Here is a 15,869-nt window from a genome sequence, read left to right on the forward strand (position 1 = left end):
ACAAGATATATGGGCCTTAAGGTTTTCTTCCACCAGAAAATCCATGGCAGCCTGAATAGAGGAGAGAATGGTTCAAATGTATTAACAAATAATAATATTGCAATTAAAAAATGACCAAACATGCAACTATTTTATTGTTACCACAGACATCATGAGTCATGTATGGAAGCCAATTTACACCACATAAAAAAAGTCAATACTATCTAAAATGTAGAGATGGTAAATCATATATATATATATATATATATTACATTTAACCTTTATTTAACTAGGCAAGTCAGTTAAGAACACATTCTTATTTACAATAACGGCCTAGGAACACTGAGTTAACTGCCTTGTTCAGGGGCAGAACAATTTATGTTTTATCTTGTCAGCTCAGGGATTTGAATCAGCAACCTCTCGTTTACTGGCCCAACGCTCTAACCACTAGGCTACCTGCCGCGCCATGTTTATTTATTTGTAGCATTGTGTGGTGATTTCCATCTGTCAACTTGAGCACAAACTGTAGCGTACTGAAAACAACCACAGCTGCAGGTAGCCTAGAGAAGCCTAAGCACTCAGATTCCCTCTGGGCAAGTGAAACAAAGCAGTAACGTCATGTATTTATAGCCTAAGCTACGTATTTACAACCTAAATTATATATTAATATAGGCCCATTTATTTGTGTTAAGAGAAAATATGAATGTGATCAAATTTGATTTATATTTGAACTTTGTGCGGCTAAGCTACATAGACCTTTTCAATCCAAAATGATTGACTGCAATTAATCAATCAACACAATAGCGATGGTTTGTTGTGTGATTAACTTTTCAATTACAGATGCAAAGTCCTACATGATGCAACCCTGCATAAAGCAAGCTCAGAACTGTTAGCTCTATTGACCACTCACAGTTGTTGTCTCTGTGTCTGTGTAAAGGACCAGGAGTCCTCCCTAGGGCGAGGACTTAATATCTCAACATTTTATAGGACACATCACTGCACGCTATACTCCTTTGTAAACTGGCCATCTCTGTATACCCGGCGCAAGACCAACTGGATGATGCTTATTTATAAAACCCTCTTATGCCTCACTCCCCCCTATCAGAGATACCTACTGCAACCATCATCCTCCACATACAGCACCTGTTCTGCCAGTCACATTCTGTTAAAGGTCCTCAAAGCACACACATCCCTGGGTCACTCCGCTTTTCAGTTCGCTGCAACTAGCGACTGGAACGAGCTGCAAAAAACACTCAAACTGGACAGTTTTATCTCCATCTCTACATTCAAAGACTCAATCATGGACACTTACTGACACTTCGCGTGATGTATTGTTGTCTCTACCTTTTTGCCCTTCGTGCTGTTGTCTGTGCCTAACAATGTTTGTACCATGTGTGTGCTGCTACCATGTTGTGCTGCTGCCATGTTGTGTTGTTGTCATGTTGTGCTGCTACCATGTATTGTCATGTTCCTGCCATTTTATGTTGTTGTCTTATGTCTCTCTTTATGTAGTGTTGTGGTGTCTCTTTTGTCGTGATGTGTGTTTTGTCCTATATTTAAACAAGTTGGGCCCCATCCCCACAGGAGGCCTTTTGCCTCTTGGTAGGCCGTTATTGTAAATAAGAATTTGTTATTAATTGACTTGCCTAGTTAAATTAAGGTTAGAAAAAACGTATCTCTAAATTTGTAGATACTATCTAGAAATGTTTAGATAGAAAATTATTATACTAAGGTCAAATGCAGACGTTTTTTTAAATTCTCAATATCAAATCATTGCTGGGTAACAATTAAGTACCTTACAGTGATTTTTTTCAAAATTGTTTTCAAATAGCAAAGAACAATTTCTCAAGCAATAATTTTGCTAGCACTGTCTGGGAGTGGTCTGAGTAAGGAGGGAAAAACTGAAAACGAGTTGCTTTGGCAGAGTAGTTTGGAACAATATTTAATTGGACTACTAACTAATTTACCGCCTGTTGATGTCACCAGGCAGGCCAAAACTCCATCCCACCAAAACAGAATGACATTTCAAACTGTTCTTACACTAAAAGGGCATTATCATCATTTTCACAATTTCACAGTATTATTCAAACCTGTGTGGAAATATATATAAAACACAGTAAAACACGTTTTTGACTTCGCTGGGCCTTTAAATTTTTGGGGGGTGGCGGAAATGGGATTCCATAGTCATGACAGTTTACCTTTGACAGAAGAGCTGCAACACCTTTACCCCTGAAAGACTCAGGTACATAAGTTGACAGTAGATCTACCTCCTTCTTGCTCGTAAATTTGTAGCGCAGCACCGCGCTATCCTGAGATCCTGTGCCAAGAGAGTAAAATGTTATTTATACGTGTAACATATTATATTCCCCGCAGTCATGCGTTCCTAACTAGGAACGTTCAAGTGGGCCATGCATGAACACCGGCCTCGAGTTACTATAACCCCCTGGTTGTAAATGGCAATCCCTGCTCCGTTTCACGCTCACCTTCGCCGCCCAGGGTGATAGAAAAGCAGAGGTTGTGTCGGTCATGTTTTACTCTCAAGTCGCTGTTAGGACTCAATACACTAAAGGCAGACATATGAGTATTCAAAACCTTTACAGAATGAGGTGTGCTGTTCAATGCATAGACGCGAAAAAGCAATTTTCGTAAAGCCATGTCGATATTCTTGTTCAAGAGTCAGTTCTCGCTCGTGGCTGTGCGCCGTCTTTCCCAATGCAATTCCATTGATGCCCACTAGCCGGCGTAAAATAGTTACTTCATGACTATAATGAGTTGAGATTGTAATTAAATTACCATCCACCTCTGTCACAAAATACAATTATGAGTCTTCAATTCCATCTGTAGGCTACAAAGTGGTCTCTTTACCAATGTTACATATATTATGAAAGGTAAAGACAAGGAGACAGAGGTCAAAACAAGGTTTATTTCTAGGCTCAGTATGCCTAATATACGGTTCCCAATAACACAAACAACAGTTTCTCTCATTTCTGCTATATGACAGTTCTACTGAAGCAAGTTGTGTACCTTATGAGATACCAAAGGTATTTTATTTTTCAGTCACCTGTGTCCATTCAGCATTGAAAACATTCTAACATTTCAATAATCGTTTTGTCTTCTCTTTTCATTCCGGTCTCAGCTGGTCCTCCATATTTGACAGTAATAAGTGTTGGCCAAACACATCATCTTATCCCCAGTTCTATGTGGTGTGTCTCCAGAATCCAGTGCCAATCCAATGCTATGTTGACTACAGCTCCTCTGAGTCTGCTAAAGCTGCAATATTATTCACTCCTGCAGCATTATTGACTCCTGCAGCCATCACAGCGAAAAATACATTTGGGAAAAGGGATCTGGCATAGATGGCCATCTTGGGGAGGGAGTGAGCCATGACCACCTCTCTCTTCTTGCTGTTCAGAATCTTCAGGATCTCATTGGCAGCCTCTGCTGGTGTGATGCCCATAACCTTCTGTTTGGAGAAGACTGGGAGGGGGGGCAGGATAAGGTTGGTTAAGAGTAGTCAGACCAACACAACACACAGTTTTAAGATTATCAACTGAGACAGCAGCTTACTTGACCAGATGGACTTCTTGGTCTTTTCCCCAGGTGGAGGAGAGATGATGAAGGTGTGGTTGACAGTGCTGACAGAGATGCCATACTCCTGGACCTCAGCCCGCAGACAGTCAAAGAAGGCTTGGACCGCATGCTTAGAGGCAGCATCTGAAACCCAGCAGAAGCCAAATTCAGACCCTGATCTCCCGCTCATACTATTGTTTCATTATTGAGGGAACTCATACTGTACAACCTGTTAATTCAAACTTCATCAAACTACATTCAGAAGTAGGCCTACTGTCGGTATGAAAATGACTGAACTCACAAGTGGCACGGAAAGGCATAGCCAGCTTGCCCTGGATGCTGTTGACCAGAATCACATGGCCAGTCCTCCTCGACATCATGGATGGCAGAAAACCTGCGGAAGGGACCAATGTAACACAACTCTCAAACTCAAATTCCTTTTAACTGAGTTCAATTATGCTCTGTTGTGATATAGTACCCTTAGCCAATGTGATAGGGCCAAAGTAGTTATTGTCCATAACTAGCTTGTCCATCTTCAGTGATGTGCTCTGTACTGGGGCCTTGACTTTAAGGCTGCTGTTGAGAATGAACACATCCACACAGCCATAACACTCCAGCGTCTCTGCGATCACATCTGGCATGCTGTTCATGTCACCGAAATCCACCAGCACAAGCTTAGGAGGGAAGGTCTAGGAAAGGGAAAGAGGATTTCACAATGATGCAGGACCAAATTATCGTAATATATGGTTATTAATCTTTAGGATATTCATGATCACTTTACAATTTATGCATATTGATATAAATGCTAATAAAACTAACCTTTGTATCAGGCATATAAAGACCATATAATTGCTCTGTTGGGTTTAAGAGTTATGACATACTTACTAATTTAGGGTCTGCAGCGCTAGTCAGGTTATCAGCAAAACCTTCAAGTTTTTCCCAAGTTTTTCCGCAAAGGATGACTCTAGCTCCTCCCTCGTGAAACATCTTTGCACATTCTGCAAAGGTTTGGATTAATACATTTACAGACAGAATACTGTTTTAGTAACAATGGAATAACAGTTTTCTACGTGCACTTCATATCTGAGCTTTTTTTTCCCAAAATCAAAACAAAGGATTTACCATTTCCCAGTCCTGTTAAGGCATCTGTTATCACGACCACCTTGTTGCGTACCGTTGCTGTGGACAAGAACTTGAGCACCAGACTGTGCAGGAAAATAACCGCTGCTGTTACCACCACCACAACAGGCGCCAGCAGAATAGCAGCTGGGTCCATACTCTGGAAAAGACCAATGGGAATATCATTTTCAGTAGCATATAGTGCCATGTTTTAGTGTTCAGTGAGAAAACTTGATAGTTTTGAATTAAAAATACAGGCCGTAAATGTAGTGTTCGGAAGTATGCAGTGCATTCTTATAGAAATACACGTTGGTCTACAGTCCATTATATGATGTGATGAAAGCATGTTCAAGATGAATCAATAATCAATGGATTGACTAATGGATGAGGAGTGATTACATAGAATAAGAATTCAATTCAAATTCTATGGGTGATTACATAATCAAAGTGAGAATATTGAACATTCTCAAAAATGTATTTCATACCAACAGATATTCCAGGTCCATGATTTTGGTATCCAAAAGACCCTGTTAAAGACAACTGTTAATTAAAGGTCCAATGCAGATGTTTCGATCTCAATATCAAATCATTTCTGGGCAACAATTAGTACCTTCCTGTCATTGTTTTCAATTAAAATGGTCAAAAAGAAGAAAAAAATGCTTTTTAGAAAAGAGCAATTTCTCGAATAAAAATTTAGCTAGGACTGTCTGGGAGTGGTCAGAGTTGGAGGGGAAAACTGAAAACTAGCTGTGATTGGCTGAGAGTGTTGGAGATCTCTTTCTTATTGGTCTATTAGCTAATTTACCAACTGGTGATGTCACCAGGCAGGCCACAACTCCATCCCACCAAAACAGGCTGATATTTCAGGTGGTCTTTTCAAACAGCTCTTACACTTAAAGGGCGTTATCATCATGTTCACAATTTCACAGTATTATTCAAACCTCATAGTGTGGAAATATATATAAAACACAGAAAAATCACATTTTTGAATGCACTGGGCCTTTAAGCCTTTAGTTACTCTTATAACTCTGAAATGGAAACAGAAGAGACAGATATTGACCATGTACTGTAGTGACAGAGCAAGTTAAAAGATAAGAGCTTATGATCACTCTAATAAATGCTGTCTGGTTGTTTCATCAGAAGGAGCTAAACATACTCCTTGATACATGACCTCAAATTATCACAAAGGGCAAAGTGAAACCCATCTTCAGTTAGGACAGCGTCAATGTGAAGCATACCGAATATGTCAGACAGTCAAGGTGACTCAACATTTCATAGTTCATTCATACAGTATAAGTCACTTTACAGTAACTTTCGCTCCTCAGATTACTATATCTTTGCAATAACCACATACGACAATCCCAGTTTGTCCCATTGCAGTTTAAGTGTGATTGGTCCACAGTTTTTGTTCTACTGGGTGTTGTAATAGCACTTAAGCCACAGTTTACCATGTACTGTACAGTGTGTCTGTCCAAAGGGAGGCTCCAAATATACCCTGACCTAGAAATACTATAGCAACGTTATTTTCAAAAGCTGTACGGTAACATCAGCACAACTCCAAGATAAACTTAATAGATCCAAGAATAACATGAATGTAACAAATGCAATAAAGACGCAATGTGAAAAAAAACTAAAGACCTTAATCATAGATGTTATCCTGCCATCCCTACACAACTACAATGAAATCAGAACAAGTTTCCCTGTGTCTCAACACAAAACGTGCAAATACTGTCCTGGCCGGGTGTCATTGGCTGACTGTCTCCATTTCACACCTATAGTATGGTTTGATATCATTCACACAACTGCCACTTACGGTTTGGGTTGGCTAGACCTCTGGTGGAAAAATGTCTGCTAGTATTCCTGGTTAGGTCTTCTCATTTGGGGCAATGTTCCCAGCCCCAGCCCATTCAGAGTGTAGCTCTAACCAGCAGTCCCCATCCCCCCAGCAATACTTTGGGATTTGAGCTCTTTTAATAGCGCACAGCTGAGTCAGTCATTTTCCATGCATGTTGTATACATGTTATGTTTAGCATGGCAAGGCAGCTCACAGCTCCAGGAGGCAGAGGTCGTGGGGGAGATGGTGTCCCATTGCTAAGGCCCTGCTCTATTTAGCTCTGTTTTCATTTAGTGCACCACAAAGCAAGGATATGGCATAGAAAACAAACAGAATCACACACACTCACACAGATGTACCAGTGAGCATGCATAGCCTACACACACAGACAGAAAGACAGACATATACACACAAAGGGCCGGCTTACCGAACGGGTACGCAGGGCACGTGCCATGGGACCCCGACCTCCAGGGGACTCCAACCCTCCCCTCCCCCAAAGGAAAAGTTAATATTATTATTTTAATTTGGGGCGTTGAGAGCAGCCTGGAGGTCGGGCCCTCCAGATGGCATATTATGAACACATTAGTTGAGGGCCCTCCAGATAGCAAATTAACATGTCATTAGCCATGGCAAAATATATAGAATACGTTTTAAAAAAATGCTTTAAAACTCCAAGATTTTCTCTAAGTCTCATGACACATCGGCCCCAGATGTGCAGTCCAGCCCTGCACACACACACACACATGCACTGTTTTATCAGTTTCACAGCTTCTTTGAGCTGTCTTATTCCATGCCAAATGTTGACCCAATGTCTCCATCTCCAACATGTATCAAATAAACCTTATTGTAAGTGTTGTAGAGAAAACATGTTGCTATCTTCTCATCTTTTTACTAATTAATCCTCACGTGGCATTCAGTTTCTCATATTGATTACGATTACAGGATTGACTAAAACTCTACAAAGTGCGATTGCTCTACATACAAAGTGTGATTGCTCTTGAACGCTCCCCTTGCGCGTCGTTTCTATGATATTCCCTGATCTGCACACTCTTGGAATGTTTGGTTACCCTCTCATCTGGGTTGCTGCTGTGTAGCTATGTTCTATCACTCTGTGGAATGGGTAGCGCAAGCAGTTTGCCTGGACGACTGGAAAAATCCATGGAGCCGTCTACTACAGTACTGTGCAATTACAGCTAGCTGGACTCTGCACAGCCAAGTCTGATCCGTCAAGGCAGTCAGGCAGATACAGAATATCATCGGTTTAAAATATTGCATTAATCATGGCTGATTTTGAGGAATTCGAAAAACAGCTGAGCGAGAACCGACAGGGTGATTTCCCTTTTTATTTCAGCTTTCTGTTTTGGATGGGTTGCAATGGTTCTAGCTATCTAGAAGCTTTTAGATAGCTAACTAACATTAGCTAGCTAACTAGCATGCATTGCTGTGGTTATGTGGCTAGTTGTCAAGTTAACTAGATAGCTTTGCTAGAAGAGCTAGTCCTGCTATATGCAGATGTAGCTTATTTGACTAGCTAGCTAATTTAACCATTAGCCACTTAATTTATTGATTAGCAAACATGGCATGGCTATAGTTCGAGTGAATTAGCTTATCTAACGTTACCTAGCTAAATTGATAGTTAGTTAACTAGCTAACTATAGCTGCACCAGATATCTAGATGCACTCACTGATCCATTGCACTAGCCAGCTAGAGTTAGCTAGCTAGTTACCAAGATAATCAAGCTAGCTATCCCAGACTGACTGATCAATTTCGTTTGCTTGGTCAGCTTGCTGGTAGGTTAGCTATATCTTGGTCCATAATAACCATACCACTGGAATGTTATGAACTAATTTCTGCCAAATCTATTCACATAGCTGGAAGCAGCTTCTGTGTATTTTACCCCAATCAAGTTAAGTTTATTCAAGAGTTCATACTAGCTTATTCCAACCCCTCTCTGCATGTTAGGTATGTCAGGTGTATTATAGTGACCCATTGTGCTTAATGATGCTGAAACATGATTGTATATAGCTACCAAAAGCTTGGCTTATGTTCCATCCTTTCTCTTCCCACCTACATAGAGAGAGAGAAGGAGAGACGCAAGAAGAGGAGCGGCAGTGGGTCTCAGAGCCGCAGTGAGAAACATCGCAGCTGGAGCAAAGACCGGGGCAACCGGAGCCGAGAGAAGCGAAGCCGCAGTAGAGACAGGAAGAGCCGGGAGCAGAGGAGCACCTCGCGGGATCACAAGAAGCACAGGTGAGTATTTAGCCCCTGGTACAGTACCTGGAGCCACTCACTGACAGCATGTCAGGTATACTAAGGTATTGCCTTTTCAGTGTTACCTTTGCCAACAATGAGCCAACGTGTATTCTGTTTACTCAGCTATTCTCCACGAAGAACAAGGAGGAAAAGGACCTGCAGATACTGGGATGTGCCTCCCCCTGGCTTTGAACACATCACACCATTGCAGTACAAAGCTTTGCAAGGTATCTGTCAGCTTCTCTTTGCCTGTTAAGTGGCTAATATCCCACTGTAATGTTCCCCTGTTTTATTTATTTCCTGTTAAGTTCATACATGTAAGAATGAATTGTCAATAACAGTGCAAGTTACTAAGGTTGTGTGAAGTTTCTCTTACTCTCCACTTTTCCCTTCAGCGGCTGGGCAGATACCCACAATAGCCCTGCTGGCATCATCTGCCACGAGTGGGTTGGCAGTAACACCCACCCAAGTGCCCATAGTTGGCAGTCAGATGACTAGGCAGGCTCGACGTCTCTATGTTGGCAATATTCCCTTTGGTGTGACAGAGGTAAACTTCCCAGAGGACATACATTGTCTTGCACATTGAAGTGACAACATCATATTTCAAGGTATTTTTGCAGTTACTGTATGGGTTTCAGCTGTTATTTTTTCCTTTATTTATTTCTGTTTTTAGGAGTCCATGGCAGAGTTCTTCAATGCCCAAATGAGGCTTGCAGGCCTATCGCAAGCCCCTAGCATCCCTGTGCTTGCTGTGCAGATAAATCAGGATAAAAACTTTGCATTCCTAGAGGTTGGTTGCTTTGTGTCCTCTCTCTTCTGTATATGTTGGTGTGTAACATTAGTTGCCTTGCATAACTTACTTAAACTGTCTAACTCCCTGTTTGGCATCTTCCTCTCCAGTTTCGGTCTGTCGATGAGACCACACAGGCCATGGCTTTCGATGGAATCATTTTCCAAGGTCAGTCGTTGAAGATAAGACGACCACATGACTACCGGCCTCTACCTGGCATTTCAGAGCAACCTGCTTTTCATGTCCCAGGTTTGTACAGTGGCAACACGCTTTCTTAGTTATGTAGTTCACATTCATAGCACCAGTAGATATCAGCTACAGTACAGGTATATTGCAGTTGAACGTGTTTATTGTTGTTTTTTCTCTGTAGGTGTCGTGTCCACAGTGGTACCAGACTCCCCACATAAACTGTTTATTGGAGGCCTACCCAACTATCTCAATGATGATCAGGTACTTCACTCAAACAGTCATTTCACATCGACAACACAAGCATACCTTACCCTTCTCATTTGTATTACTTTGTTGAACTGGTCACTGAAGTGACAGACTTACAGTGTTCTGGTTGGGTGGGGGAGAAGTGACCTTTGTCCTTTACACTTACAACCATGTTGAGACCACAGGAGGTTGGTGGCACCGTAATTGGGGAGATCAGGCTTGTGGTAATGACTGGAGCGGAATCAGTGGAATGGTATCCAGGTGTTTGATGCCATTCCATTTGCTCCTTTCCGGCCATTATTATGAGCCGTCCTCCCCTCAGCAGCCTCCACTGGTTGAGATACAGTGAGCTAAATAGAGCTTATAGGCACACGTGAATAAAACATACTAGGGAGTAACAATGGGAATAACATTTGGCCTAAAGTAGACCGTATTAATTTAACTGTAGCTGACGCTCTTTCCCTGGCCCTGAGTCCATGGCAGGCGTCTAGTAGTGTAGAGATGCTTATAAGAACTAACACATTCAGCACTGACATCATTTTTTTCAGTCACACCCTGCAGGTGTGAGAGTGCACCCTACCCAAAGGAGAAGTTGCTGTTTGAAAAACATTGAATAATTGACCTTCAATTGAATTACAATTTTCTTAAAATTCATATTTTTTCAGGTTCTGTTTTCATTGTGTCTACAATTTGGCCAGTGTTGTATGAAAATCAAAATATGAATGTAGTATTTATGTCTGATATTTGTGAAGATGCCAGTAACTCCTCCTTTTATGCAGTTTGTTGTTACACTTCTGTTAGCAATCATGAGATTACATTTCATTAGCATTATTCATTAGCATTAGTTAATGTGAACACATTATTTTTCACTCCATGAATCGCTCTAATGTGTTTGAATAAAAACTCAGCTAGTGATTTCATGACTGAACTAAATTGTGAATTAATATTTACACATATTATTTATGCATAATCATCAACCCAGTTTCAATCTCGTTCACTTGATTTCAGAGATAACAATAGTATCTCTATCAGATAAGTAGTTTATAGTCACTAATGGTCCCATGAAAACATACTTTTGAATGGGATAAATGCGGGACCACCTGCTAGCAGGAGCTATAAGTATATGAATGGGGTGGGTTAATAGGCTTGATTATCAGTACTCCAATGAGTGAAAATTGTAACTGTTCAGCTGTATGCTAATTTCTCATTTTAACCATGCTTATTTGACAAAGGTAAGCAAAGTCCAGTTCATAAGATGCAGCGAGGTAACATGTCCTAGATATCACAATATGCAGGCTTGAGTAAAATTCCTGGTTAAGTCAAATGGTTGCCAACAACCGCATTCCATGATTCCTCACACCAAACATATTAAGCCCTGAATGTGCTACATCTTCACTCCAAGTTCCAGAGAGATTGGGAAACGGCAGAGTTCTGCAATGTTGTTGTGCACTAAATGAATTGGATTCTAACTTTCCATTCCTCCTGATTTCTTTCTAAACAGTACCCTGATTGTACCCTGGTGTTTATTTTCTTATTCTTTTTTACTCTTGCAGTCACTGCTACTGCTTTGATACTCACAGCTCTTTCATTTTTGTTCCCCCACTTTGTCCCCAGCTAGGGGCCTGTAAGATCGTTAAGTCTGCGCTCATAATTTGTTCAGTAGTACTGATCTACTGCTGCCATGCCAACATGTAACACAAGGCAAGTAAGACATTCCGTTCCTCCCACGGATACACTCCTAGCCAGCAGGTTCCCTTCCTGGCTACTCTTTCTCTCTCTCCCATCACTCTTTTGAAACGCGTTAAGGACTAAATTAGTTAGGGGTGGGATAAAATAAACAGATACCCGATAAATGTTAGGTTTTGGGGTGGTTCTCAGCCTTAAAAATAAAGTTAAGACTGTGTTAACATGATGTACTGTCATGAAACAAGTGCATTTTGTAGATGAAGTGATAGCCAATCAGTTTACTTTGATGATGGGTTTATCATTTTCATAGGTCAGGTGAAGTAGTAAACAAATATAAGTATTGGATTTTATAGTCAGTGCACAATTTTCAGCACAACTTGTGTTATTACTGTTTAATAACTTTATATTATTGTTAAGTAAATGAATGTCTGGTAAAATATGAATAAAACGAAATACATTACACAAAGTTTGTTAATCCAGTTCTGTCTATCTGTACCTGTTAATGTTTTGTCATACAGAAAATCAGTCATTCAGGGCTCTTTCAAAAATCTCATATATAGTTTCCCTGGATTATTGTGGATTTAGTATATGTCATACTTAAATAGAGTTTGTCTGTAAAACATGAGCCGTTGTATGCATATACAAATTATTAACAAATTATTAACAAACAATTGATTTGCTTCGTAATTAAGCAATCTTAATCTCATCACACTGAAACTGATAAACGTTCTACAATTATTATAATTTTTTTAATACAAGATACAAATATTTTGTTTTCTTTGACCATGTCATTTATTGCACTTCTCCAGGCCATTCACCTTTGTATGATTTCTCTCCTCATGACTATTAAATGGAGGCTTAGAATTCATTCAGTAGAATATGTGGTGGATTCATATTACCCTGCTTATGCCTCTGCTTGTCTTCATCTGTTATGCAGGTGAAGGAGCTCTTGACATCATTCGGACCACTCAAAGCTTTCAACCTAGTCAAGGACAGTGCCACATCACTATCCAAAGGTTATGCCTTTTGTGAATATGTTGACATCAGTGCTACTGATCAGGTACGGATGAGCAAATGCTATGCTTTCTCATGGTTATGGTTTATCATTTTTTGGTGTCAAATCAATCTTATTTTTAAGGTTCTATTCCATATTTTAAAAGTTTCTGTGTATGTTTGTCAGGCGGTGGCTGGGCTCAATGGCATGCAACTGGGTGACAAAAAGCTCATCGTCCAGAGAGCAAGTGTGGGGGCCAAAAACGCCAATCCGGTGAGCGCAGTTCCCTTGTGCATTTTGAATTGCAAGAAACAAATGTGAGTACCAGCAGTCTAAATGTGTCGTCTGTCTGACCTGTTTTCCTTCCTCCCACCTAGACTGCCATCATCGAGACCCCGGTGACACTGCAGGTGCCTGGGCTGCAGGGACTTCAGAACTCTGGGCTGCCCACGGAGGTGCTGTGCCTGCTCAACATGGTGATGCCTGAGGAGCTGGTGGACGACGAGGACTACGAGGAGATCCTGGAGGACATCAGTGAGGAGTGCTGCAAGTACGGCAGCGTGCGCTCCATCGAGATTCCCCGGCCTGTCGATGGAGTGGAGGTCCCTGGCTGTGGCAAGGTAAAAGGTTGAACTGAGGTTATTCAATACAGAATGAGACTCTGCTCTTCACAGTTGTTAAACATAAGTAATTGGTCTGAACAAAATAAAAAACTGTAATACACCACATGAAGTATGAATTGTTGTTGAAGTAACATGTATGTATTTGCTATTTGGATCCTGATGAGGTTGATGGTTCTTTTTGTTTCAGATCTTTGTGGAGTACGTTTCTGCTGTAGACTGTCAGAAAGCCATGCAGGCCCTCACTGGCCGCAAGTTTGCCAACAGAGTGGTGGTCACCAAATACTATGATCCAGACATGTATCACAGACAGGAGTTCTCAGGGTAGAGGGGAAACAGGAGGCAATACATGGAATTATCTGGGACCTCCTCTTTCCTGCTTCCTCAAACCTGGTTTCAGCTCTTCAGTATGGTGTGTTCTCTCTCCAGTATTCACAGCTAGTACGTTGTAACCCTATCCTCATTTACTACAGTAGTACAGATTTTTGGGAAAAAATACTAGATTTTTACATGCGTCTTTTAGATACTCTAACTGATATATTACACCAACAAAAAATATCTGTGTGCAGTGAATGAATTTAGTCTGAAATGTATACAAATAAATAAAACCATGCTATTTGTGTAGGATTCCCTTTGCAGAAGTAGTATGAATGTCATGTGTACTTAGATCTAAAACCAGACTACTGTAACATAGCCAGTGTTGCTGTCTTTCTTAACTCTGGAGTCAATGACATGATACAAAAGTGAAATGATTAGATTTCTATTCTGAGCACAAGCTGTTTTCTTATTTTGTCTCTTAACTTAAAGAATTGTTAAGTCGAGATGTACCTATATTTGATAGCTATCATACTTTCACTGTGTGATTCTGAGAGGTAACTAACAGTGAAGTCTTATTGTATACCCCCAGAGTCAGATGAACTTGTGAATACCATGTTTATGTCTCTGCATCCAGTATGAAGGAAGTTAGAGGTAGTTTCAAGGGCCAAGTACCATAGACTTCCAGTCATTGCGCTAAAGCTAGTTAGCAACTTCCTTCAAACTGCACGTAGAGGCATAAAAATGGTTTCCACAGGTTCATCTCACTAGGGAAGTAGAAACATTTCCAAAATCCTGAAGTTTAAAACTCAAACACCTAAAACTTGTGTTAGAAAAACACTCTCAACACTAATAATGACAAATGGTGAACAAAACAATTGTTTCAACAAAGTCATGATTTGGGCATTTTCACTGCTGTTTAAACTCATAACCTTGAAATGTGCAGATTGTTTTGTGTTCGTGCTCTGGATTAAGAGTTTGTGTCATTTAGATTGTAGCAAAAAATTACAAGGTTACAAAAATAACATACTGGCAATAGAAATGGACATTATGCATAGTTTTTTGAATAAGAAATATTTGGTTATCCTACAGGAAAAGACGAGATTTTAGAAGATGTGCTTTTAATTTATGTAAATAATGTATGTAGCTAATGTATATCCTGTGTTTTTGTTATCTGATGCTTTCGCAATTGTATGGAAGAAAATTGGTTTATTTATTTTTACCCAAAGGTTTTTAAGCTTTATGAAAATTGCAGACGTGAGTTGATCCAACATTGTGTCGTATGACAGTAATTCATACCATTCATCATTACAGTGAGACGACCTTTGAGTGTTTTATTATGTACTGTATATCACATACGATTACAACAAAAACAGTATGCTTCATTATGGGTACATTGGAAATCAGCTTTCAACTAAATAAATGCAGTTCATTGATTCAAAATAATTATAAATGCTGTTTTTGTAAATGTGGTTTTGAATGTGCCAAAACGGAAAGCATTTTTATGTACACATCTAACCTGCCACTGCCATGCCTTGAATAAATGCCTGCATCCTCTGTCAGTCTATAATATCATTATTGTTGCTTTGAAATAAGGCTGATGTCAATTTCAGGACAGGGGCATCTTGTGAGATCAGATCAGGTGAGGAAATGTGAATATACTGTGAACTCACACCAGACTGATTATCAGTTCAGCTATTGGTCAATAGAAGGCAGCAAAGTTGAGCTTTATCAGGCTGGTCTCATAGACTAGACATAACATAGTAAACGAAAATCCAGGACCCTCAAATTAGTATAATATGTTAATAAGACATAAGAAAAAAGGTTACTTAAGGCAAAAACGAAAGGAGGGTATATATAACACAAATGTGTATCAACCCAAAGGTTGCATGTTTGAATCTCATCACGGACAAGCATTTGAGCTAATTTGTAACTTTGCAACCACTTTCTTCTTTTGAGCTACTTTGTAACTACTTAGCATGTTAACAAACCCTTTCCCTAACCCTGACCTTAATCCTTTAACCTAACTCTTAACCCTAATCTTAACCAGGGATGGGAAAAATGTACAAAATACAATTACAAAATATGATTACACAAAATACCATAAATATTGTATCAAATTAAACCACACGATACTTCTATTTTGAAATGTATTTAATTAAAATACATGTATTTTGTATTTTAAAATACAGAAATATATTTGCAATTAGCTGGCCCAGAATAGCAATAACATTAAGGAAACTTCTTACATGCTATAACTGTGAAATGTTGTT

The 15,869-nt window shown here is 39.9% G+C and overlaps 2 protein-coding genes and 1 long non-coding RNA gene across 4 annotated transcripts; 2 read left to right on the forward strand and 1 right to left on the reverse strand.

The window, feature by feature from the left end:
• Positions 1–2,882: 2,882 nt before the first annotated feature.
• Positions 2,883–6,619, reverse strand: LOC115202806 (dehydrogenase/reductase SDR family member 7C-B). Of its 2 annotated transcripts, XM_029766847.1 has the most exons (8): positions 6,482–6,619; positions 5,154–5,195; positions 4,672–4,828; positions 4,435–4,547; positions 4,028–4,238; positions 3,851–3,943; positions 3,547–3,693; positions 2,883–3,456 (listed from the first exon to the last, which is right to left on the reverse strand). In XM_029766847.1, exons 2-8 carry the CDS (start codon positions 5,172–5,174, stop codon positions 3,224–3,226), a joined length of 975 nt encoding a protein of 324 aa, XP_029622707.1. In that variant the 5' UTR covers positions 5,175–5,195; positions 6,482–6,619; the 3' UTR covers positions 2,883–3,223. The 2 variants fall into 2 exon arrangements, with proteins under 2 accessions (XP_029622707.1, XP_029622715.1); XM_029766855.1 differs by lacking the exon at positions 5,154–5,195 and having other exon boundaries at positions 6,482–6,618.
• LOC115202819 (uncharacterized) lies at positions 3,368–4,393 on the forward strand. Its single transcript, XR_003880071.1, has 2 exons — positions 3,368–3,478; positions 3,580–4,393. It is a non-coding gene; the product is annotated as an uncharacterized LOC115202819 (long non-coding RNA).
• Positions 6,620–7,505: 886 nt separating the features above from the next.
• Positions 7,506–15,153, forward strand: LOC115202821 (splicing factor U2AF 65 kDa subunit). The gene is made up of 11 exons (XM_029766870.1): positions 7,506–7,831; positions 8,579–8,753; positions 8,880–8,983; positions 9,152–9,303; positions 9,430–9,546; positions 9,657–9,795; positions 9,917–9,996; positions 12,605–12,727; positions 12,848–12,934; positions 13,039–13,281; positions 13,472–15,153. Exons 1-11 carry the CDS (start codon positions 7,783–7,785, stop codon positions 13,607–13,609), a joined length of 1,407 nt encoding a protein of 468 aa, XP_029622730.1. The 5' UTR covers positions 7,506–7,782; the 3' UTR covers positions 13,610–15,153.
• Positions 15,154–15,869: the final 716 nt, after the last annotated feature.

This window comes from Salmo trutta, chromosome 1 (genome assembly GCF_901001165.1).
Source record: "Salmo trutta chromosome 1, fSalTru1.1, whole genome shotgun sequence".
Taxonomy (NCBI): domain Eukaryota; kingdom Metazoa; phylum Chordata; class Actinopteri; order Salmoniformes; family Salmonidae; genus Salmo; species Salmo trutta.